This window comes from Geotrypetes seraphini, chromosome 2 (assembly GCF_902459505.1).
Source record: "Geotrypetes seraphini chromosome 2, aGeoSer1.1, whole genome shotgun sequence".
NCBI classification, from domain to species: Eukaryota; Metazoa; Chordata; class Amphibia; order Gymnophiona; family Dermophiidae; genus Geotrypetes; species Geotrypetes seraphini.
This window is the reverse complement of record NC_047085.1, coordinates 387,123,345-387,147,609: the sequence shown is the minus strand read 5'-3', so window position 1 is coordinate 387,147,609 and position 24,265 is coordinate 387,123,345. Positions and strand designations below refer to the sequence as shown.

General features: G+C 42.9%; 1 protein-coding gene across 4 annotated transcripts in view; it reads left to right on the top strand.

Moving 5' to 3' along the window:
- CHN2 (chimerin 2) overlaps positions 1-24,265 on the top strand; it is a 387,683-nt gene that overhangs the window by 16,024 nt on the left and 347,394 nt on the right. For 3 of the 4 annotated variants that reach the window (XM_033930756.1, XM_033930753.1, XM_033930754.1), the window contains exon 2: positions 5,500-5,556. The exons of the other annotated variant lie outside the window; for it this stretch is intronic. In XM_033930756.1, coding sequence (XP_033786647.1) covers positions 5,500-5,556 — 57 coding nt within the window. The remainder of the gene's footprint in view (positions 1-5,499; positions 5,557-24,265) is intronic. 4 annotated transcript variants of the gene reach the window in all.

The window sequence follows — 24,265 nt, the reverse complement described above, 5'->3', positions numbered from 1 at the left end:
ATTGTTTTGCTCTGGGAGGCTTCATATGGTTTGTTAGGTGGGAGTGGTTGTAGGGAGGAGCAGTTGAAAAAGAAGAGTGGGTTTGGTAAGGGTGATAATGGTGGGTGGTAATGGAGAGTGCAAGATAGAGAGGGAGAGGCTGGGTCGCTTTATTTTCGAGACTGGAGCTTGGAGGGGGTCCTTTCAAAGGGTTAAGAGAGTGTAGACTCCATGGGAGATGTGGCTCATGTGCCACTAGCCGGTACGTTGAGGAGAGATCAAGATGGGGGCCTCCTTTCTCCTCATCGTGTTGGTCTGTCTGCTGAAGATACTATGCTGAAACAACTGCAGAAGTATTGTCCCGATGCCATTTTGCCCTCATCAGTTTATCTATTATTTTCCTTTTCCAAGTTCTTGAATAAAGAGATCTGTACTAGAGATTGCAGATGAGCAATCTTAAACCTGTTTTAAATTGGTTTTGTCAGGATGATAAATATATCAAACACACTGAATTGTCAACAAATATGTACCTGGTATGTATTTACATAATACTAAAGGCCAACTCAAAGCATCGCTGTTCCAGAATAGCATAATGCAGTGGCATCACATCAGCTTCTTCAAAACACAGGATGTGCTTGTGAAAGGTTGTTTGTTTGTTTGTTTTTGGTTGACCCAGTAATTTGCTCCTATTCTTTTTTTTTTTGTTTTTTTTTTTTGTAGGGGACTGCCATCTCAATTGCATTTGCATTAGATCTGATGCTGTAAGTCTTCATTTGCAATTACCTTAGGATATTTTTCTCCTTATTTTATATCCCTTCCTAACTTCTAGTACAGTACTTTAGTTCATTCATTTCCCTCTGAAATCTGTAGTCATGAGATCTAAATTTGGCCACTAATTATTGTTGTGTGATGACTCTGACTGCCTCCCCTCCCCCAGGAACAGATAACTTGACGCTGGAATTGGATTCATGTCCCTCCATATACTGTATAGTAGAACCTCTGTAAGTTGACCACCCAAGGACTGTAACAAATTGGTCAACAAACGGAGGTGGTCAACATAAAGAACTAGGCCTACTGTACTGATACGTACATGTACTTTACTTTCTTGTATAGATTTTATTAGAGAATATCATAAATAATCAAAGCACAGTATGTATCATACAAAATCAATACATTTTACTGTTTTGCTCTGATTTAATTATTCTTTTCGAAAAAAAAAAAAGAGTTAATCTTGTTCTATTTCTTGTTCTTATTACAAAGGTAAGTAGTGGAAAAAGCACTTTTAACACAGGCTATACCACTTGGCATTTTTCCATAGCAAATGCCTACAACTGTATTATCAGATGCCTGACATCCTCATCTTCACTTGCTTCTTCCATTTCATCAACTGCTTCATGCGCTTTTACACTAGTCTGTACTTTGGTCAATATTGCTTGGAAAGTTGCTTCTGGGTTAGGTTCATTACAGGTTGCCTCCTCCTCATCCATTGCAACAATACCTTTAAAATCTACTCCTTCAAATCCTGCCATGGGAGATGGACTGTCTGATGAGGCCAAAACATCATGATCTTGGGTTGTGACAAATCCAACGTTCTTGAAAGACTTCTGTAGCGTCTCTAGCTGAACTTTATTCCAAGCAGAACTGATCCAGAGGATGGTATTCAGAGCGTTAACACATGCAGTGGATGAAGTTGCTTCCACAGGTGAACCACAGGTTTGTGTTTAGTAATGAGCCATTGCAGGAGCTGGGCTCAGTAGTGCATTTTAAATGTTTTGATGATGCCTTGGGCAAGAGGCTGGATTTTTAAGGTCGTGTTTGGAGGCAGAAATTTCAGTGTTGCATTTATGAGATGATTCACATGCGGGTGGTAAGGTCAGTTGTCTACTCTCAGTAGAATAAACCGTTTCTTCTTCATTTCTCAGTCAATACCCCTTACCCACTCCTCAAATAGTGCACCAGCCATCCATGTGTACTTGTTTGATCTCCAAGTGATGGTCTTCTGGCTTCAGGTACTTGAATGTGCATGGCTCTGCCAATTTACTAATCACCAAGAGCTTTAGTTTCTCTCCAGTTGAGCTAGCGCAAAGCAGAACTGTGAAATGTTCTTTGGAAAGTTTTCCGCTCTTACATTTGTCATCCTTCTTGATGAGGCTCCTGTCAGGCATTGCTTTTAAAAAAGAGTCCACACTTGTCAGCGTTAAAGATGTCATCTTTGAAGCCTCTGGCGAAGTCCAGGAACTTTTTGATAAACTCTTCCACAACTTTTATCTGGAACTTCATTGGATTCCAAGTAGACACCAAAAAGTCCAACAGGACAGAGAACCCATGGGTATAAAACAGTACAAAAGGAAATGGGAACGGACAATGAACACTCCACTGAAGATCACTGATGTAAAACTAACTTGTTTATTTCAGAAAATGACACAAGCAGAAGCTGTGGACCCAAAGCTGTGGACCCAATACTGTGTTTCGGCGTCTGAGGAACGCCTGCATCAGGGGTCATTAAACATAAAAACATAACACAACATATTAAATCACATCATATAAAAATTACAAAATTTTTCTTAAGCCATACAAATAAATCAATACCAGAGGCCAAATAAATAAATACATATAAATACAATGAATGATAAAACAAATGATAAATATGTCAAAGATATGTATATGTGACAAACAGAACATATGATATTGTATATGCAAATTCATAAAAATGAAACCAAACCTGTGGCATATATGTTCACAAATGACAAGTCTGGGATAAAACAAAGCTGCGGATATCCAGAAAACCTGGCCTACCAGTAGATCTCGAGGACCGGACTTGGGCAGCCCTGGTCTACAGTATATTCTCTAGCTGAGAATGTCTGAGCTAAATAGGGGGGAGAGTTGGAGATGGGGAACTTCTGAGTACTTTGTGAATAAAGGTTCATGTTACTATAGCTTAACAAGAGGCCAGTTCTGATGAAGCAGAAAGATCAAAATAGCAGCAAGAAAATTCTGGGCCTCCCAAAAACCTGAGTGAAGATGTTTTGAGAGTGTCCACAGATTCAGGGCCCCTTTTTATAAAGCTACCCATTCACATTTGCCAAGCTGGGAATCGCTACCACGGTTTTGTAAAAGGGGCCCTAACTTTCCTATTGTGTAAAATTTGAATTAATTCTGGTGAATTGTCGGTAAGCAAAGTTTGAAGGGTTTCATAAAAGTTTCTGGGTGGTTGCATTGATATAGGAACTGCCTGGCTGAAGTATTCATGTACTGTTTACAGGGTATCAAATGAATTCATAAAAAGAAATATGAATCTTACATTTATGAGTCTTCTGTTGGGCAATTTCCACTCAGTGACATTTTATGATCCATCACAGTTCAAGGAAACTTGAAGCAAATAAGCATTTGGCTAAGTTTCCTTGAATCTTTTGTAGTATAGAGAACTCGCCCTTCCTGAGAGCTTCCTTCTATATATTTTTTTTCGAACTGAAGAATTAACCAATTACAACATTGTGTTTTTAGTAATGTAAAGCATTAGTAAAATTCCTTGTAGAAAAATACTTCATATTTATTTGCTAGGATTTTTCTTAAGGGATGTTAACCCAGCTTGAAAAAAAAATGCTTTGGTATGTAACCAGTGGATTAAAAATGGTTAAAATATGTAATGGTTAATATATATATATGTGTGTGTGTGTATATATATATATATGTGTGTGTATATATATATATATATATATATATATATATATGTATATATATATATATAATGTGTGTGTGTATATATATATATATATATATATATACACACACACACACACACAATATCAGGAACCCCTAGTGATGCTGTTCTGGAGTTTGTATAGGAAATTAGGGACTTCATGTATGGGATAGAGGGCATATTGTTAGTCACAGGGCTGGTCTGGACATCAAAATCCAAGCAAAATCTGCCAGCCAGCTCAACCTGTGGGCCAGGTGAGGCAAAAGGCGTTGATGACAAAGGGTGACAAAACCCCTGTCCGGTCTACTTTTAAGCTCTTAGACAAATAGGGAGATGCTGGACTGGGATTTCGGCACTCTTTATCATCTGAGCATCATCAAATGATTAGTCCATACTTGTGGATTGTGCCCATCTGCCATTAGGTAGAGAATACTTTTAGAACCTTGCCAAGAATCTCGGAGAGAATGAGAACTAGAAGACCTTGAGCATGCACAGATGCTCAAGGCCCAGCACAAGCAACAGGGAGGATGTTCGGGCACCGGCACCGGCATGTCCTGTGCATTGGTGCTGGTGCCGTGCCATAGCGGGGTAAGCGATTGTGTTTGGGTGGGTGGGGAGTGGGGGATGCCGGATCACAGGGGGGGGGGGGGCAACGCGAGTGGGGGGATGCCGGATCGAGGGGGGATGTTGGATCGCGGGGAAGTGTGGAGCAGTGCAGGTGGCCTCGGGGATGGGGAGTAAAGTGGAGTAGCGCCGGTGGCCTCGGGGGGGAAGGGAAGTAGAACGAATCAAGCAAGCTTCTCTTCCTATGGGGAAACTCACTTTGATATACGAGTAAATTGATTTGCGAGCATGCTTCTGGAACGAATTATGCTCGTAAACCAAGGTTCCACTGTACTTTGAAAACTGTTTTTTTAGTTAGTGGCTGTGTCTTCTGCCAGAAGGATTTTGAAGCTTCAGGCTTTATCCTGCAGTGATCCCTTTCTGTGTTTTACTTAGGTGGAGGTGACTATTCATATGGTGCCTTCCTTTCTACCTAAGGTAGTTCTTGCTCTTCATGTTAATAAGGCCCTCTTTTTTGCCCTCCTGTCAGGACGAGGCTTGGAATTTTCCTCATTGTGACTGCTTTGTCAAAAGAGTTATTGTGTGTTATTTAAAGGTCACTAATGATTTTAGATGTTCTGATCACCTTTTCATTCTTCTCTGGACTTAAAAGGGCAAAAACTGTGTGTTGGGCCAAAGAAATTCTGTCCTTTAACCATTTGTTGTCTGGGAAAAGAACTCCTCTGCATGTTTAAGCTCATTCTACAAGAGCACTAGCTACTTCATTTGCAGAGGCCTATACCATACTGTTTCTGTGGATGACATTTGTAGGTCAACCAAATGGTCTACACCTCATACATTTTCAAAGTATTATGTATCACCTCTACATAGCAGCTAGAGCAGAAGCTTCCTTTGGTGCTCCTGTTTTTTTCAGGAAGCCTATCTCTTCCTGAAGTATGGACTGATCCTTTGGAAATTTAAGGAAGGAGAAATTAGTTCTTACCTGCTAATTTTCTTTCCTTTAATCCCAACAGATCAGAATCAACCTTTTCTAACAAATTCTACTTTTTTTTTTTTTTTTAATTCTTAGACACAAAGTTCATGTTGCTTTTTTCTACAAATTTTCTATAAATTGATATGAATTGTTTTAAGAAGCAGGATTTCTTTCAGTTACATTCTTAATGCTTGGCTACCCAAATACTAAATGGAGCCTAAAGCACAGCAGTCTTTTAAATGGCAACGTTCTAAAAGAACTCTCTTTTTCAATCTGCTGGCAGATGGGCATAACCCACAAGTATGGACTGATCCCTTTGGGACTAAAAGAAAGAAAGCAGGTAAGAACTAATTTCTCTGTCCTAAAATATCATTATTGGAAGTGAACCTTCTTCTCCCAACCACGTTTAAGATTTAATAAACAACTTCTATTGAGCAGCAGTGGTATTAGGTGGGGTCGCTCGACGCCTGCTTAATTCCTCAGTGATTTTTGACCCCCCCCCCAATGAAAAATGGGTAAAGTAAACAGGCCATTGTAATAGTTCCAGCAAATACTAGGTTATCTTTTCAGTCTTAGAAATGTAACCGGTTATGTGCTAGCTTTAAAAATGTCTATATTGTATTTATGTATGATGGACCACTGGTCTGACCCAGCAGCGGTAATTCTTATGTTCTTAAATATAATGAATGCTTGTCCTACCCACACTTAGAATATCAATTTCCCTGTATTTCAGAATCGGTTCCATTGGCAGATTCTGTTCTAAAAAACAGGTGAAAATAGTGATGCACTGACCTATATGTCTCAATTCCTACTTCTACAACCTAAAATGGCACTGAAAATATTTGCAAATGTGGAAGTGTAACTTTGCTTGACTCTTTTAAACTTGCACGTTTCTAAATTTATATTTGTTTTATTCCTTGTAATAAATGTCTTTAAAAATTTAGATTTTGTTTATTTGTATTGCATGTCTGTTTTGCACATTGTCACTGGTACTGTATTTAATTTTTATCCCTGCCTCATCGCACTACATCTGGGAGATGAGACTGTGTAGGCAAAGGGCCCAATGTACACATACCCCCAAATTCTATAAATAGCGCCTACATTAGGCGCTGCTAAGTACCCTAATTGTAGCCGTCTAACGATGCCTAAGTTCAGGATCTGTGCTGAACGTAAGTTTTTGAATTGGTTTAATCAACGTGGTAATTGACCACACTGGTTAACAGCCAATTCAAAAAATAAAAATTAAGCAATTTAAGAATTTGGCGTCGAGCTCTTAGGATGCCTAGTGACGCCTAAGTGGAGGCACGATCCAGTGCCTAGGGCTGCTTAACAATGCCTAGGTTAAAAAAGTAGGCATGGCTGACTTAGATGTCATTAGGTGTTCGACATAGGCATCGCCAAACTAGGTGAGTGAAAAGTTGGCCTAAAGGAGCAGCACCTACGTTTAGGATTCCTTCCTATGTCTAAGTCAAGTTTAGGCACCTCTAGGCTTGATTGACAATTGTTTAAAATAAAAAAAAGAAAAAGCAAGTTGCTGACATGGTTTCTAAAGTAACCTCCTTCATCTCCTATCCCCTAACTGATGCCCCAACAATTAAAAAAAATTCCCTGCTGTCTAATAGTACCTGCCCTTGATATATAAAAAAAAATTCCTAGTGCACAGCAGCACCTCCTGAACCTCTCCCTTCCCCAACTTAAAAAAAAAAAATAAACCCTGATATATAGTGCGCCTCTCCCCCCCTATGTACCTTGAAGAGGCAAGAGCAATATCCACTTACTCCTGCCTCTGGCTGTTGCTTAGTGGAGGAGTAGCCTAATGGTTAGGGCTACAGCAAGGGTAGGCAATTCCAGTTCTCGAGAGCCGGAGCCAAATCAGGTTTTCAGGATATCCACAATAAATATGCATGAGATAGATTTGTATCTCAAGGAGGCAGTGCAAACAAATCCATCTCATACATATTCATTGTGGCTATCCTGAAAACCTGACCTGGCTCTGGCTCTCGAGGACCGGAATTGCCTACCCCTGGGCTACAGCCTCAGCACCCTGAGGTTGCAGGTTCAAGCTAAGCACTGCTCCTTGTGACCCTGGGCAAGTCACTTAACACTCTATTGCCCCAGGTATGTTAGATCAGTGTTTTTCAACCTTTTTTGGGCAAAGGCACACTTGTTTCATGAAAAAAATCACGAGGCACACCACCATTAGAAAATGTTAAAAAATTTAACTCTGTGCCTATATTGACTATATATAAAGTAATTCTCTTGAATAGGAATCAAATAAACACAAAGAAAGTATTTTATAATGCTGCCACCGCCAACAACACCGTTGGCGGCGGTGGCACTCAAGTGGCTAAAGAGCCGCAGTTTGCCGGCCTAGGGACAACACTGGAGGGTGGCCAGCTGTGCACCCCCTTGGGACGTAAACCCGGGGTGGGGCAGACCGCCCCCCCCCACCCTGGTATGTCACTATCTATACCTCACTCCCTCCCTATGACCAAAAATTCTCCTTTCTTCTATTCCCCGTGTACACAACCATCTCTTTCCCTCCCTTCCTCTCTCCAAAGTCCATGCCTTCTGTGTCCAAACACTCATTCCCTCCCTTCCTCTCTCCCAAGTCCATTTCTTCTGTGTCCAAAAACACATTCCCTCCCCCACCTCAGCATCTCTTTCCCTCCCTTCCTCTCTCCCAAGTCCATTTCTTCTGTGTCCAAAAATGCATTCCCTCCCCCACCTCAGCATCTCTTTCCCTCCCTTCCTCTCTCCCAAGTCCATTTCTTCTGTGTCCAAAAACGCATTCCCTCCCCCACCTCAGCATCTCTTTCCCTCCCTTCCTCTCTCCCAAGTCCATTTCTTCTGTGTCCAAAAACGCATTCCCTCCCCCACCTCAGCATCTCTTTCCCTCCCTTCCTCTCTCCCAAGTCCATTTCTTCTGTGTCCAAAAACCCATTCCCTCCCCCACCTCAGCATCTCTTTCCCTCCCTTCCTCTCTCCCAAGTCCATGCCTTCTGTGTCCAAAAACCCATTCCCTCCCCCACCTCAGCATCTCTTTCCCTCCCTTCCTCTCTCCCAAGTTCATGCCTTGTGTCCAAAACGCACTCCCTCCCCCTTTTTGTGTTCCGTGTTTGCCTCCCAGCCCATCTTTGCAACTTTCTCAGCAAAACGAAGCTCAAGCCGCAAGGCTTGTCTTCTGCTTCCTGCCTGCCCTGCCGCGCACAAATAGCCGAATGGAAGTATTCTCCGACGTCAGTGCTGACGTCGGAGGGCAGGCTTTGCTTAAGCCCTCCCTCCGACGTCAGCGCTGACATCGGGGAACGCTTGCGATCGGCTATATGTTAGCTGCAGGGCAGGCAGGAACAGAAGACGAGCCTCGCGGCTCGAGATGTATTGAACTCGGCGGGTCCCCCGTCCAGCTCTCTCCTGTCCACGTGGGGCGGACCGCCCCTCTCCCTAGACTGGTGGTACTGCCCTGATGGCGGCCCTGACCGTACGGCACACCAGGCAACATCTCGCGGCACACTAGTGTGCCGCGGAACAGCGGTTGAAAAACACTGTGTTAGATTGTGAGCCTGCCGGGATACATAGGGAGAAATACTTGAGTACCTAAATGTAAACCGCTTGGGTTATAATCGGTGTATAAATACTAAAAATTAAATAAATACAAACGACTCTGATTTTTTTGATTGACAATCGTACCGTTTATAGAATCTGGTCATTGATGTGTAGTAAAGAAGAGGGGATTTCTTTGTAATTCTTTTAAGGGTTGGTCATCTTGGGAGGACATCTATGAGTATATTTGTAACATATATCAAAAGAAACCCTTTAGGGCACTAATAGGCTTCTGTATTAAAAAAATAAAAATAAAATAAAGGGGCAGGTTCAAGTAGATGTTGCAGAACCTAGAGACAGATTACAGATATAGTGATGTTTTTCCCATAGACAAGACAATGGCAGAATCAGACCTTACAGAAAGCATGTTCTGGAACCAAGGAACATAATAAGAAGAGTTTTCTTGTAAGGCGAAAGGCTCAATCAGTGATTCATCCTTCTACCAATGGTTAAAAGTGCGTCTAAAAATTTGATCTAAAAAATTTGCACTAGCCTTAAAAGGAAATGAGACTACTTTCAGGGGAGGATATGCATTGGTGAAGAATAACACGCAAAACCCAGCTTAATTAAGTGCTTCAGTTCTTACGTTTTTGTTTTTGGATCAGCTGAGCTGATGAATTATGTTCTTTAATCAGGGAAGAAGCAAAGGTTGCAAGGCTTCATTGTTAAACCGACTGACTGGCAGAAGCAAGCAAGAGGTCAATGTAGCATAAACACTATAAAAAAGGCAGGTAGCCAAGAGTTTGTCTCTTGAAAGGTTTCTTTCTGATTCTGGCATTAACTGAGCTGAAAGAAAAGAGCAAGTAAGTCATAGGCTGCTTTGTAAGGAAAAACCATTAATGGCAACACTTTGTTTTAGAATAGTGTATCGCAAAATGTGTTCCGCGGCAGATTCCAGGTGTGCCGCGAGATGCCGGTAAGAAGGAGAGGTGCTGGCACCAGCTGACTGTTTACAGGACGTGCATCTCGCAGTGAGAGGCATGTACTAAAGGCATACCTCTCGACCTCTTTGGTCGACCACTCAGAATCTCTTAGCTATCCCATCTCTGAAAATAGTAGGCACCAGAAGACACAATATGTTTTCCGTAATGGGTCCTCAATTGTGGAACTCATTACCTCAATATATTAAAAACGAAAAGGACCTTACTTCTTTTAAAAAATCTTTAAAAACTTATCTTTTTAAAGACGCTTTTAATATTTAAATTTTAGACATGATATAATGTCTTAGGCTTTTAACTCTCTCCCCTCCCTTTTGTTTTATTCTTTTTTGTTTATTCCTTCTAAGAAAGAATTGTAACTTTTCCCTTTTTTCCTCCCCGATTCATGTTTGTTTTAATTGTAAGATTCATGTTACTTCGTTAGTTTTTTGCTGTAACTTAATTTCTTTTTTATATGGTTCTACTTCGCTTAGCAAATTGAATAAGCGATTAATCAAATATCAATAAAAACTTGAAACTTGAAACATAGGAGGAGCCTTAACCTGGGCCAATCAGAGCCTTAGGCCAATCCCCAGTGCATCCGGGGAAGGGCCTAAGGCTCTGATTGTCCCAGGCACCTAAGGCTCCGCCCATAGGAGGAGCCTTAAAAAGCATGGGCAATTGGAGCCTTGGGCTCTTCCTGATTCATCCCAGGATGCACCACGAAGGGGAAGGCTTGCCAGTTTGAAGAGGTGGGCCTACTGGCTGAAGGGAGTAGGCATCCTTCCACTAGCTATCCTAAGCAAGGAGGGGGCAGGGGGATCATCGGAGGCATGGGGGGGTGTTTTGTGGTGGCGGGAGGGAGTGGGCATCTCTCCCGCTGCCGGGGAGGTGGGTGTCAAGTGGAGGGTTGCTTGACATGGGTGGCAGGAGGGAGTAGGCATCTCTCCCGCTGTTGGGGTGTGTGTGTGTGTGTGTGTGTATGTCGGGGGCTGTGTTGCTTGGCGGCAGGAGAGAGTGGGCATCTCTCTCACTGCCGGGTGGGGAGTTGTTTGACTTTTGCGGCTCAATTTGTTGTTTTGGGAGGGGGTGCATTTATTCTGCGCATGTGCCCATCGCTATCACCAGCGATGAGCACATGCAAATTTAGCGAACCTTCGCTACTCTTTGCCAACGTCATTTACATGAGCGTTTTTTAGAGATTGACTTGCTTATTTTAAATCGCTACAATAGCAGCTGCGACAGCAGCCCATCGGTTTTTAACACAAATTTTCGAGAATCTAGCCCTCAGTCAAACATATTTACTTGCAAGACACATAAGTACGTGTTTTCTTGGTATCACACATACTTTTACATTGTGTAACCCCTCAAGTAATTTTATGAGCCCTTTTACAAGTGAAATATTTTTTTTTATAAATTACTTCTATAAGGTGCTTAGAAGACTTTTCAGTTGAGAGAGAACAAAAACGTGCAATTTAACACAGGCCACTGGCTGACATTGATTTATTTTTTTTTTTTTAAGTGGGTCTAAGCTGCTTCATTCATTTAGCTAAAGGCAACATAGGTTTTCCTCCCTTTTTTCTTGTTTCCTCTGAGGAATGTCATGTAATAAACCTGGGCCTGTATCACTGTAATATCTTCAGAGTATTTACTTTGATTTACCTTATGCCATGGTGTATCTGTCTTGTATCTAAACCGCCATTTATTTTTCTGTAATTAATATGTTATGCTGATCTTATTGTGTTTAGTAAGCAGCCATTTGATAAAGTTGTGTTCTGGTGTTTAATATTGCCTACAGTCTAGTGATTGCTATAATTACTGTGGGTCCAAAAGATTAGATGGTATATACAAGGTCGTGACAATTAAGTTAATGAAGTCATCCTAGAAAAAGTGCTACATACCTCATTGCTGAATATCACTATGGTCACCTTTGAAGTACTCCCCTTGGGAAGCTATGCACCAATTCCAATGCCTAGTCCTTCCTTCAGTTTTGGAACTCTTTTTCTGGAATGCTAATCAGAGCTGTCGTCATATTACCCTTGATATCCTGAATGTCATCAAAATGTCTTGCTTTCAATATTTCCTTTATCTTCAGGTAAAGAAAAAAGTAATTGAGGGCCAGATCAGGTGAGTAGGGAAGGGTGTTTCAATACAGTTATTTGTTTACTGGCTAAAAACTCCCTCACAAACAGAGCCGTGTGAGCTGGTGCATTGTCGTGATGCAACAGCCATTGAGTTGTTGGCGAAAAGTTCAGGTTATTTTTGTCTAACTTTTTCACATAGCCTTTTCAGCACTTCCAAATAGTAAACTTGGTTTACTGTTTGTCCAGTTGGTACAGATTCATAATGAATAATCTCTCTGATATCAAAAAAGGTTAGCAACATCGTTTTGACTCTTGATTTGTACCGACAGAACATTTTTGGTCATGGAGAATTGGCTGACTTCCATTGTGCACTTTGACGCTTTGTTTCAGGGTTTTATTGGTACACCCATGTTTCATCACCAGTGATAACACAGCCCAAAACGTCATCTTGCCTCTCCAAAAGGTCCTGACAAACTTCGACTCTCCTTTGCTTTTGTTCATCGGTGAGCTCCTTCGGGACCATTTTTACTGCTATGCTTCTCACAGTCGGCCAACGATTTTGATGCACAATTAGACAAATGTTTGCAATGTTTTCATCAGTTCTGCTCGTTACTGGTCGCCCTGATCTGTCTTCATCAGTGACGCTTTCTTTCCCCTCAGAAAAACGTTTAATGCCATTTTTCTTTATTTTTCTTTTATTCAGTTTTCTATACCGTTGTCCCAGGAAAGCTCAGAACAGTTTACATGAGTTTATTCAGGTACTCAAGCATTTTCCCTGTCTGTCCTGGCAGGCTCACAATCTATCTAATGTACCTTTGGAAATGGGGGAATTAAGTGACTTGCCCAGGGTCACAGGGAGCAGTGTGGGTTTGAACCCACAACCTCAGGGTGCTGAGGCTGTAGCTTTAACCACTGCGCCCATAAACCTGGACTAACATGTCCCCAATTTCACTTCTAGTTTTGCCTGTCCCCACCACCCCGCAAAATCTACTAGCAGGAGGGATGCCCAATCCCTCCTGCTAGAACCCTACCCCACTCCAATATATCGCCGGCAGGAGGGATGCCCAATTTCTCCTTTTGGAACCCCCCTGAATGATCGCGGCAGGAGGGATGCCCAATTCTTCCTGCCGACACCCCACAAAATCCCCCCAATGTTCCCTGGCAGAAGGGATACCTAATCCCTCCTGCAGATACCCCGCAAACCCCCCCCCCCATGTTCCCTGTGAGGAAGGATGCCCAATCCCTCCTGCTGACAACCCCCCAAAACCTGATTTCATTGACCAGCCAGCTGGCTTTGACTGTGTCTGGCCAGCAGACCCACCATCAAAGGAATTGCAGGCCTGCCCCTTCCTGGCGCATCTTAGGATGCACCAGGGAGGGGGCCTAAGGGCCTGATTGGCCCAGGCACTTAAAGCCCCTCCTATCGGAGGTGCCTTAGGCACCTTGACCAAACAGAATGTTAGACCCATCTCCTAGTGCATTCTGGGATGCACTGGGAATAGCCTAAGATTCCAATTGGCCAGATTCCCTAGGCCCCTCCTACCGGTGATGTACGGGGTGAACGGGCGGCCACAGCCGCTAAACTTATCGCAGTAGGGAAATCCCTTGCCGCGATAAGCTCAGCGGCCGCTTACAATGTAGGCCAGCATTTTGCTGCCTACCTTGTACGCGTCTACCATGGGCCTCTGCTTAGGTCTGCCTAAGGCTATTTCTGGGCCAAGCCACGCCCATACCTAGTTTTAGGCGAGCCTAGGCGGGTTTGCGCACCTCCATAGGCTCCTGGAGGCACCTCCAATGTAGATGACCTGCCTCAGAAGGTTTTTTTTTTGTTTTTTTAGAAAACGTGCTTCCTGATTGGCTGGCTAGGCAGCAGTTTATTTATTTAAAATTATTTATAATTATAACCCGCCTATTTACAAATCTAGGTGAGGAACAGAGTAACATACAAAATATGGTAAAAACACGTACAAAAACAGCATTACATACAAAATATAAAGCAAAAGAATCTAAAGATGGAACCCAAAAAACGTTCATACAGTAAATTCTTCAACCCTTTTCTACTTGGCCCTCCAACTAGTGTGCACGTTAGACTCCTTGGTCTGTGTCAGTTGGCTGCCTACAATCGAGATGCTGTTTATAGAATAAGGGCCAGAGTGTAGAAGTCTGTCCGGCACTGGCCTTACTTCCCAACTGCTGGTGTTACTGTCAAAGCCCACTCCAACCCATTCTGATCTACTTGCCATTTTCATATTTTCTTTCCCAGCTACTATATCCTTCTGCTGTTAGAGCTTTGATACCTGCTGTAAACAAAGACCTACTTAAGTTGATACCTAGTCTTGAGTTGTCCTATCAGAAAAAAATTGGCCTTTTTATATAAAATTTAATACCGCTGTTCTAATTCCTTGTGGGTAGTTCTGTTTGTCACCTTTTATTGGGGTATGCAGTAGTTTGTTTCTCAAACTTATCAAAAAGTTTAAAAAAATCAAGTAGAAGAGACAGCTTCACAGCGAATATCCACAACTTCTTGTCCTCTATATTTTTAAATAGTATTGATCTTCTCTTCACATAAACATTTGAATAAAAGGAGGAAAAAAGCCTCTAAACCTTGTCAGGAGCAAATTTTTGTCCTCAGACTAAAGAGGGTAGTACTTCATTGGCATCCCCCCCCCAAAAAAAAACAAACATCCTTTATAACAAGCTATGACTGTATCATAAACATTCCTTTTAAATATATTGAAAAAACTTATCTTGTTCCAGCAGAGTTCTCAAGAATTGGCCCCACCAACAGGGGCAAGCGTTTCGCTAGAATACTGATTACGGGTTACAGTACCACATCTGCAAAAACTGAAACAAAACAGTATTTAAAATGATATATCAACTTGCTAGACCTTCTGTACTCACATTCAAATGGCACTACTCCGTGCTCAGCTCTGCAAAAATGGCTGCCAGCTGAAAACCCGCTGATAAAACAGTGGGTGACATCACTTCCTCCTCATCTACATACACCTCATCAACCCTCAGTTTTGAGACGCCTTGAACAAGAATGGGTGTTCTATGTGAACCAGATGAACCAGAAGAACCAGATTGATTAAATTTAAAAATTGACAGGCACTTGTTTTTCTAGGTTCCTGTGAGGATTGATAAGGTGTATGTAAATGATGAGGAAGTGATGTTGCCAGGTTTTCAGCTGGCAGTACTATTTTAAAATTAGAGGACAAGCAGTTGTAGGTATTTGCTGAGAAGCTGTCTCTTCTACTTGATTTTTTGAAGCTTTTTGATAAATTTGAATTTTAATATGTAGCTTCAGTGCTTTTTCTTTTTTTTTTGATTGTATGCGGTAGTTTATTCTTTTTAGACTACAAAATATATTTATATATCTGAGGTGTGTAGTTTAGTTTAGTGTTTTCTCTTTTTGTAGAATTATCTAAAACAGTGGTTCGCAACCCTGGCCTGGAGGACCCCCAGGCCAGTCGGGTTTTCAGGATAGCCCTTATGACTATGCATCAGAGAGATCTGCATATAATGGAGGTGCCAGGCATGCAAATCTGTTCCATGCATATTCATTAAGGCTATCCTGAAAACCCGACTGGCCTGGGGGTCCTCCAAGACAGGGTTGGGTACCACTGATTTAAAATATGTAATAAGATACACCCCCTCCTTTTTTTTTTTTTTTTTTTTTTTTTTTCAAAACCATGAAATCAGTTTTTAGTGCTGGCTGGTGTGCAGAATACTCTGTGTTGCTCCTGATGCTCATTCCTATGAGCGTTGGGAGTAGCACAGAGCATTCAGCATGCCAGCCTGCACTAAAAACCACTTTTGCAGTTTTGTAAAAGGGGGGGGGGGGGGATAGTAATCAAAGCCCCCTGCAATATACATTTTTGCTCTATTTCAACAGAAAAACAAAATTTGACAGTTTTTTCCACCACTGTTTCCTAAAAAAAATAAAAATAAATAAAATCTTAATCCAATGCCTTAATTGAGGCTTTAAATCCATACATTAAGACTGAACAGTGGGGAGGGAGGAAACTAGAATGGAGAAGAGATCTAATACCTCAGCAATGCAGTGGTTTCAAACACTATTAAAAATTTTTGCACTGCTCATCCCTAAACAGTTGTTTTGTTTACTCTCCCATCTCATTTATGAGATTTTTTCATTCTATTCAATTTTTACTTTTTCATTTTGGGGTAGTATTATTAATAGTTTACCCTTTTACTCAAATAGTGGGTACTGTTGGTGACGCAAGAAAGAACACTTGAATATATTTTTCTGAGATTAAAAACAGCAGGAAATGTTAACATTTCAAATGAATGCACATTCCTATTAATTGCCTTTCACTTTCTTTGCAATTTTAAGATAAAAAGCTAAAGCACAGAAAAACCTCTGCAGCCAAAAAGGTTGTCCTACAACAGAAAAGTCACCCCTCTGCAGTGGTTGTAGTGAGAGAAGGAGGCCCCCAGGTTGGTGGTGCCGTTCGCTCCACCCTGCACTTTTCCCCATTGCACACCCATAATAACATAGCAAATGACGGCAGATAAAGACCCGAGTGGTCCATCCAGTCTGCCCAACCATACATGCTCCATAAATTAATATAGTTTAAATGGTCCTTTTTCTTAGATATTTCTGGGCCAGAAACCCAGAGCCCTGTGCTTAGGTTCCATCTACTGGAGTCTCCATCAAAGCTCACTCCAGCCCATCTTAAGCATCCCAGCCATTGAAACCCTCCCAAGCCCGTCCTCAAATGAATGTCCATATACGGGACACAGGCCGTGCAAGCCTGCCCAGTACTAGCTTTAGTTCCTTCAATGTATACCCATTATTTTCTTATTAGTTTCAAGTTTCAAGTTTATTAAAATTTTGATATAAATGCAATATCAAATGTTTTCAATGCGTATAACAATAAAAGTTTGTTTGTTTTTTGGGGGAGGACAAAATAAAACAATTTATACAGGTAAACATACAATCGATGTACACGTTTGAACTCTGTCACCGTTTTCTTCTCCACCACCTCCCTCAGGAGCACATTCCATGCATCAGCCACCCTCTCTGTAAAAAATTTCCTAACATTACTCTTGAATCTGCCACCCCTCAACCTCATATTATGCTCTCTGGTTTTACCATTTTCCTTTCTCTGGAATAGATTATGTGCTACGTTAATACCTTTTGAAGTATTTGAACGTCTGAATCATATCGCCCCTGTCCCTCCTTTCCTGTAGGGCACAGGTGTCAAACTCAAGGCCCGCCTAGTTGTTTTATGTGGTCTGCAGTCTGATGCCCCCAGTTTTACCTTGTGGCTGGCTCCCTCCTCCTCACAGCTGTAGTGTGCACGGAGTTGCGTCCCACTCCTCATCCAGAAGTATTCCCTCTGACGTTGCGACGTCAGAGAGAAGGCTTCCGGTTCAGGTGCAGGACGCGGGATAAGCCTCTGCACATGGCTCCGTGCACACTATGGCTGTGAGGAGGAGATGACATGGGGTGGGGGGGGGGGGGAAATCGGACTGCAGGCCGCATATAATTGCCAGGTTGGAGCCGGCCCGAAGGTTAGACACCCGCCTGAGGGAGGCACAGCATGGAAGGAGGGAGACAACAAAGATAGGGGGAATGATTTTATTTTTAAGTTTGAATTGTGTCAATTATGAGCATTTTAATGTGTTGTCTATCTTTTGCACTGCTTAGGAAGAAATACATTTGTTTGTTTTTCTCTGGAGGTTGTTCTGCATGCAGAATCTTGAATCTTACGGTGTTTTTTAAAAATATATTAGTACTTTTAGTTTTGGTCCCGTATTTGCATAGGGGTTATCTGTGTTCTGGTAGGAATGGTTCATAGACAACGGCGCGAAAGACAAAAGCGCGCGCCGACAATTGAGCGCAGCGCGCGCCACCGCACCACTCTAAATTACAGTTTTTAGGGGCTCCGATGGGGGGTTTTGTTGGGGAACCCCCCAGTTTACTTAATAGACATTGCGCCGGCGTTATGGGGGGTTTGGGGGGTTGTAACCCTCCACATTTTACTGTAAACTTAACTTTTTCCCTAAAAACAGGGAAAAAGTGAAGTTTTCAGTAAAATGTGGGGGGTTACAACCCCCACACCCCCCACAACGCCCCCACAATGCGGCGCGGTGTCTATTAAGTAAAGTGGGGGGGTCCCTCCCACGCCCCCCCATCGGAGCGCTAAAAACAGTAATTTAGAGCGGCACGGCGGCGCGCGCTGCGCTCAATTGTCTGGGCGCGCCTTTGTCCCGGCGCGCTTTTGACCTGACACCGGTAGGAATGAATGTTGAGAAACATACAGTGTGTTTTGTGTAGTTTAATTTTGTGGTTAGCCATTACAATTATGTGTTAATAAGATTATATTGTGTGTGTATATATGAAAAATGAATGGAAAAAATTGTGTTATAATTAGTATTATTATGGGGGCAGGGTCTTGGACAGAGATTGGGCAGGATCTGGCCCATGTCTTAGCCTGTGTTTTGGATTTCGGCCCCATAATGTGATCGAGTTTGACACCCCTGCTCTAGGGTATACATATTCAGGGCTTCCAATCTCTCTTCATACGTCTTCTGGCACAAACCTCCTACCATTTTTGTCGCCTTCCTCTGGATCGCTTCAAGTCTTTTTATGTCTTTCGCCAGATATGGTCTCCAAAATTGAACACCCCCTCGTGTACCTCTTCCCTTTATGCCTCTCATACCTCTTCCCTGTTGTTTGCCCTCCCATACTTCTTCAAAATCTTCAGTGGCAGTGAGCAGCATCTCCTAGCTGCTGCTTGGGCCAGCTTCAGCTCTCCCTCTGATGGTGGTTCCTGGACACTGCCTATGATACTTATCTGGACAATGCTTATGAATATTGGGTAACTACCAGTCCCACCTAGTTTCCACCCAAGGCTGCTCAGTAACTAACTGGATAATGCGGTGATAAAGTGTTCAAAGGAGTAATAGAGGACAGCCTCACCACAGTAGAAGTGGACTTGGACCAGATAAACTACCAGATTGATAATCTTAAAAGCGACAAATCCCCTGGACCTGATGGAGTTCACCCGAGAGCTTTAATAGAACTGAAGGTTGAAATTGGAGAGCTTTTGCAAAAACTTGCCATCCTGTCAATTAGAACTGGACAGATACCAGACGATTGGAAGATGGCGAACGTCACGCCAATTTTCAAAAAAGGATCAAGAGGAGAACTGGGCAACTACAGACCTGCGAGTCTTACGTCTGTCCCTGGAAAGATGGTTGAAGCACTAATTAAAGATAGCATAGTCCGGCACTTGGATACACACGACCTGATGAGAGCTAGTCAACATGGCTTCAGGAACGGGAAATCATGTTTGACGAATTTACTTCAGTTTTTTGAGACCTTGAACAAACAAATTGATAGTGGAGAATCGGTGGACATAATATACTTGGACTTCCAGAAAGCGTTCGACAAGGTTCCACATGAAAGACTTTTCAGGAAACTACAAAGCATTGGAATAGAGGGAGATATACTAAGATGGATAGGCAAATGGCTGGAGAACAGAAAGCAGAGAGTGGGCATAAATGGGAAGTTCTCAGACTGAGAGAAAGTGACTAGCGGTGTGCCCCAGGGCTCGGTACTTGGGCCCATCTTATTTAATATTTTCATCAATGACCTAGAAGAAGGAATATCCAGTGAGATCATCAAGTTTGCAGATGACACAAAGCTATGCCAGGCAATCAGATCGCAGAAGGATAGTGAGGAACTCCAGAGTGACTTGTGTCAGTTAATAATAATAATAATAATAACTTTATTCTTATATACCGCCATACCCAGCGAGTTCTAGGCGGTTTACATCAATTAGCAAATGACCTGCATAGACAAGCAGATTTACAACAAATTACAAGTAGATTTACAACAAATTACATGCAGATTTACGATAAGTTACAACAATTTACAGCAGTCAGCAATGAAATTACAGCAATTTACAACAGTCTGCAATGAGGGGAAGATTTACAACAATTTAACAGAAATTGCAGCTTTGATCGAACTAGACAAGGGAAGTAGAGAGTGGGAAAAAGGGAGGGTCTGGTGAAGGAGGAAGGGGGCAGGGGTGGGGCAGGTGTTATGTGGGGTGAAGGGAATATTAAGGGTCGTGTTTGCTGAATAGGTAAGTTTTTAGTAGTTTTCTGAAGGTAAGGTAAGTGGGGGCTTCGAGTATCATCTGGGCTAGCCATGGGTTCGACTTGGCTGCTTGGAAGGCAAAAGTTCTATCGAGGAATCTTTTGAGAGGACAGTGTTTTGGCGAAGGGAAGGCGAACAGTTGAATTCTGCGTGATGTCCTGTTGTTGCAATAAAGGTTAAAGTGGGTATTTATGTAACTTGGAGAAGAACCTTTAACTGATTTGTAGCAGAAGCATGCGAATTTAAAAAGAACTCTAGATTCAAATGGCAGCCAGTGTAGTTGGTGGTAGAAAGGGGTGACATGTTCCCATTTCTTTAGGCCAAAGATGAGGCGCACTGTGGTATTTTGGATTATTTTTAGTCTCCTGGTAGTTTTCTTTGTGGCGTTAAGGAAGATGATGTTGCAGTAGTCGAGGATGCTGAGGATGGAGGATTGTACAAGTAGGCGGAATGCAGTGTCATTGAAGTATTTTTTTATGGTGCGAAGTTTCCAAAGTACCGAGAAGCTTTTCCTAACGATGAGGTCGGTATGGTTTTCTAGGGATAGGTTTTTGTCCAGCGTGACTCCCAGAATTTTTATGGTCGGATCGAGGGGGAAGGTCATTCCTTTTAGTTGAATTGTGGTTTCCTTGATTTTATCTTTGGGGGAGGCTAGGAAAATTTTTGATTTGTCGGGGTTTAATTTCAGTCTGAATGAAAGCATCCAGAGTTCTATCTGGTTGAGAATGTTTGTGATGTGGTCGAGTAGTTCTTGTGAAAAGTTGGTTAGTGGGATGGCTATTGTGATATCGTCTGTATAAATGAAGAATTTGAGATTTAGGTTGTGTAAGAGTTTACCTAGGGAGGCTAGGTATATGTTGAATAGGATGGGGGATAGGGGGGAGCCCTGCGGGACCCCACAGGTGTTGTCCCAGCAGTAAGAGAAAGAGTTATTCTTGAATACCTTGTATGATCTATTTTGTAGGAACCCCTGAAACCAGTTGAGGACCTGGTCTGAGATGCCAATGTGAGCTAGGCATTCAAGGAGAATGGTGTGGTCGACCAGGTCAAAAGCACTGCTCAGGTCGAGTTGTATGATCAGGGCACTTGAGCCCTGACTGAAGAGCGTGTGGAGGTGGTCGAGAAGGGAGGCTATGATGGTTTCAGTGCTATGGTCCGCGCGAAAGCCTGATTGGTTGTCACAAAGAATGTTGAATTTTTCAAGGTATGCGGAAAGTTCTGCCTTTACCATCCCTTCCGCTATTTTGGTAAATAGGGGGATGCTGGCGATCGGCCTATAGTTAGATGGGCCTATAGTTAGATGGCCTATAGTTAGAGAAATGGGCAGAGAAATGGCAGATGAAGTTTAACGTGGAAAAGTGCAAAGTAATGCATTTAGGCAGAAAGAACAAGGAACACGAGTATAGAATGTCAGGTGCAACTCTGGGTAAGAGCGAACAAGAAAAGGACCTGGGTGTACTGATAGATAGGACCCTGAAACTGTCGGCACAATGTGTGGCAGTGGCAGTGGCAAAGAAAGCAAATAGAATGTTAGGCATGATAAAGAAAGGAATCACGAGTAGATCGGAGAAAGTTATAATGCTGCTTTATAGAGCAATAGTCAGACCACACTTGGAATACTATGTCCAACATTGGTCTCCCAACCTAAAGAAGGATATAAAACTGCTGGAGAGGGTGCAGAGACGAGCAACAAAGCTAATAAAAGGTATGGAGAACTTGGAATACTAGGAACAACTTAAGAGACTGGGATTGTTCTCCCTTGAGAAAAGGAGACTGCGAGGTGATATGATCGAGACTTTCAAAATACTGAAAGGAATCGACAAAATAGAGCAGGAAAAAAAATGATTTACAATGTCCAATGTGACACGGACAAGAGGACATGGATTGAAGCTAAGGGGGGACAAGGCCAGGACAAATATCAGGAAGTCCTGCTTCACACAACGAGTGGTGGACACATGGAATGATCTCCCAGAGGAGGTTATTGTGGAATCCACCGTTCTAGGATTTAAAAGCAAACTAGATGCACATCTCCTTATGAGAAGCATAGAGGGATATGGGTGACTAAAATTATACCAGGTGTACACCTGGCTGGTCCTGACTTGATGGACCGAAGGCCTGATCCAGAGATGGCAGTTCTTATGTTCTTATCCCTGGATTTTCAGGGTCACTATCTAGTTATATGCTGTTGAATGTGTGGGTATGACTTAGACAGCACTAAATTTCCTTCCTCCTGACCTGATCTAACCTAACCTCTCTCCCCCCTCCCTCCCTACTCTTGCCACCTACCTCACAAAATTGAAAAGGCATTTGCACTTACCTCCTGCACTGTTGTAATTTGAAATGACAATACCTGAGGACTAGGGGATCAGCCTACCAAATAAGGCAAGGGGGGTTCAGAGAGAGCAGAGAGATCAGTGATTCTAAACATGTCCTGGGGGACTACCAGCCAATCTGTCACTGTTTCTGTGGTGTTGCATTGTATGCAGAGTCTGGTTTCTTGGTTCATTGGTTTCTATTTTTAGTTTGTGATTATTTTCAGGATATCCCTAATGAATATGTATGCAGTGTTCTCCCTAGGGCCTTTTAGCTGGGTGCTCCGCCCAGCGAATTTAGTTGGCTGCCGCTGCTCAACATTTTTTAAAAAAACCTTCTCACCGGCTTGGAGATTTACCAGGCTGACTCGGCACAGCCTGAATCGCAGGAGCCTGACTTTTTTTTTAGTTTTTAACGCCAGCAAGTGACTTGAACCCATGCTCCAGGGCTCTAACATGTGCGTGCCGGCTTTCCTTCTCTTCCCTCCAAAACCGGAAATCTCGTCCTGGGGGGAGGGGGGGGAGAGAAGGGAATTAGGCACGCACACGTTAGAGCCCCGGAGCATGGGTTCGCTACAGGAGACAGGTCAGCTTACAACTTGCTCTTGCTTGCTTCAGGCTTTCCTCGCTGCCGGGTCCTGCTTACTTTCTGTTTCTGTAAAGGCAGGACCCGGCAACGAGGAAGGCCCGAAGCAAGCAAGAGCAGCGAGTTGTAAGCTTCCCTCCGTCGCTGACCTATGGAAGATAGATCAGCAATGGAAGGAAGCTTACAACTTGCGTTAGTCCAGCCCTGCACAACATGCGGCCCAAAATGGATCTCACTGTGGCCCACGCCCATTATGGCTCTCACTCCGCTCTCCTGCTCATTGGGTTTCAGACCGTGCCAGCTTCTCCCACTAACAGGAACCACCAGCTGAAAGCGTCACACTCGCGCGTGCTTCTCAAGAATAGACCTCGACACGAGAAGGGGAAAGGGGTGTTGAGGGAAGTCCAGCTGTGAAAATACGCGTTTCCTTTTTCTCTTCACTGAGGCAGGATGCCCAGGAGCAGGAGAAGCGTCCCAGGTTGCCTAGAAACGGCTCAAGGCAAAGCTGTTCTGCTGTTGTGTGCGGGATCCTGTGCCTCGCAGCAGGCTCTTGACAAGAATGGGAAAATCCAGAAGACAATACTTCCAAGGATAGAAGGATTGGGAAGACGATGTGAATATGAAAACACAGCACAACAAATAGAGACTTGTGGCATTCTGTGTGGAAAGCTGATGCATAATGAATTTACTATTACTCATGTAATAGTGCCAAAGCAGTCTGCTGGACCAGACTACAGAACAGTGATATGGAGAATGTGGAATAATTTTTCAGTGTTCAAGATCAACATGATCTCCTCACAGAAGAAAGACGGAGAGAAAGAAAGAGGCCTGGACCAAAGGGGAAAGACAGGAGGCAGATACTGGAGAGGGGGGAGAGAAGGGAAGGAGATAGAGATGTCAGACCATGGGGTGGAGTGGGAAGGAAGGAAGGAAGGAAAGGAGAAGAGAGAGATGCCAGATCATAGGGGAGGGGTGGAGACAAAAAAATGGAGAGGAAGTGAAGCTGAAATCATGTACAAAGGAGAGAAAGGGCACAGGATATTGAGTTTATTGAAGGGACATAGAAAGAGGGAAGATACCATATGGAACAGAGAGAGGGCGGACACTGGATGGAAAAGGCAGAAAGGGTGGACAGTGGATGCAAGGGGCAGAGAGAGGGTGGACAGTAGATGGAAGGGCTGAGGCTGGGTGGAAGAAGCAAAGAGAGAGGACAGATGTTGCATGGAAGGGAGCGAGGACAAATGCTGAATAGAAAGAAGAGAGTGAAGAGAAAATGACTAAAGCAGAAATGACAAAATGTAGAAAAAAAATATTTTTGTTGCTTTACGTAGAATCAACTATATTGATTAAAATTTATCAATAGGAAATGGAAATAAGGCAATTTTAGGAGGGACTAAACCCCTTTCCTCAGGT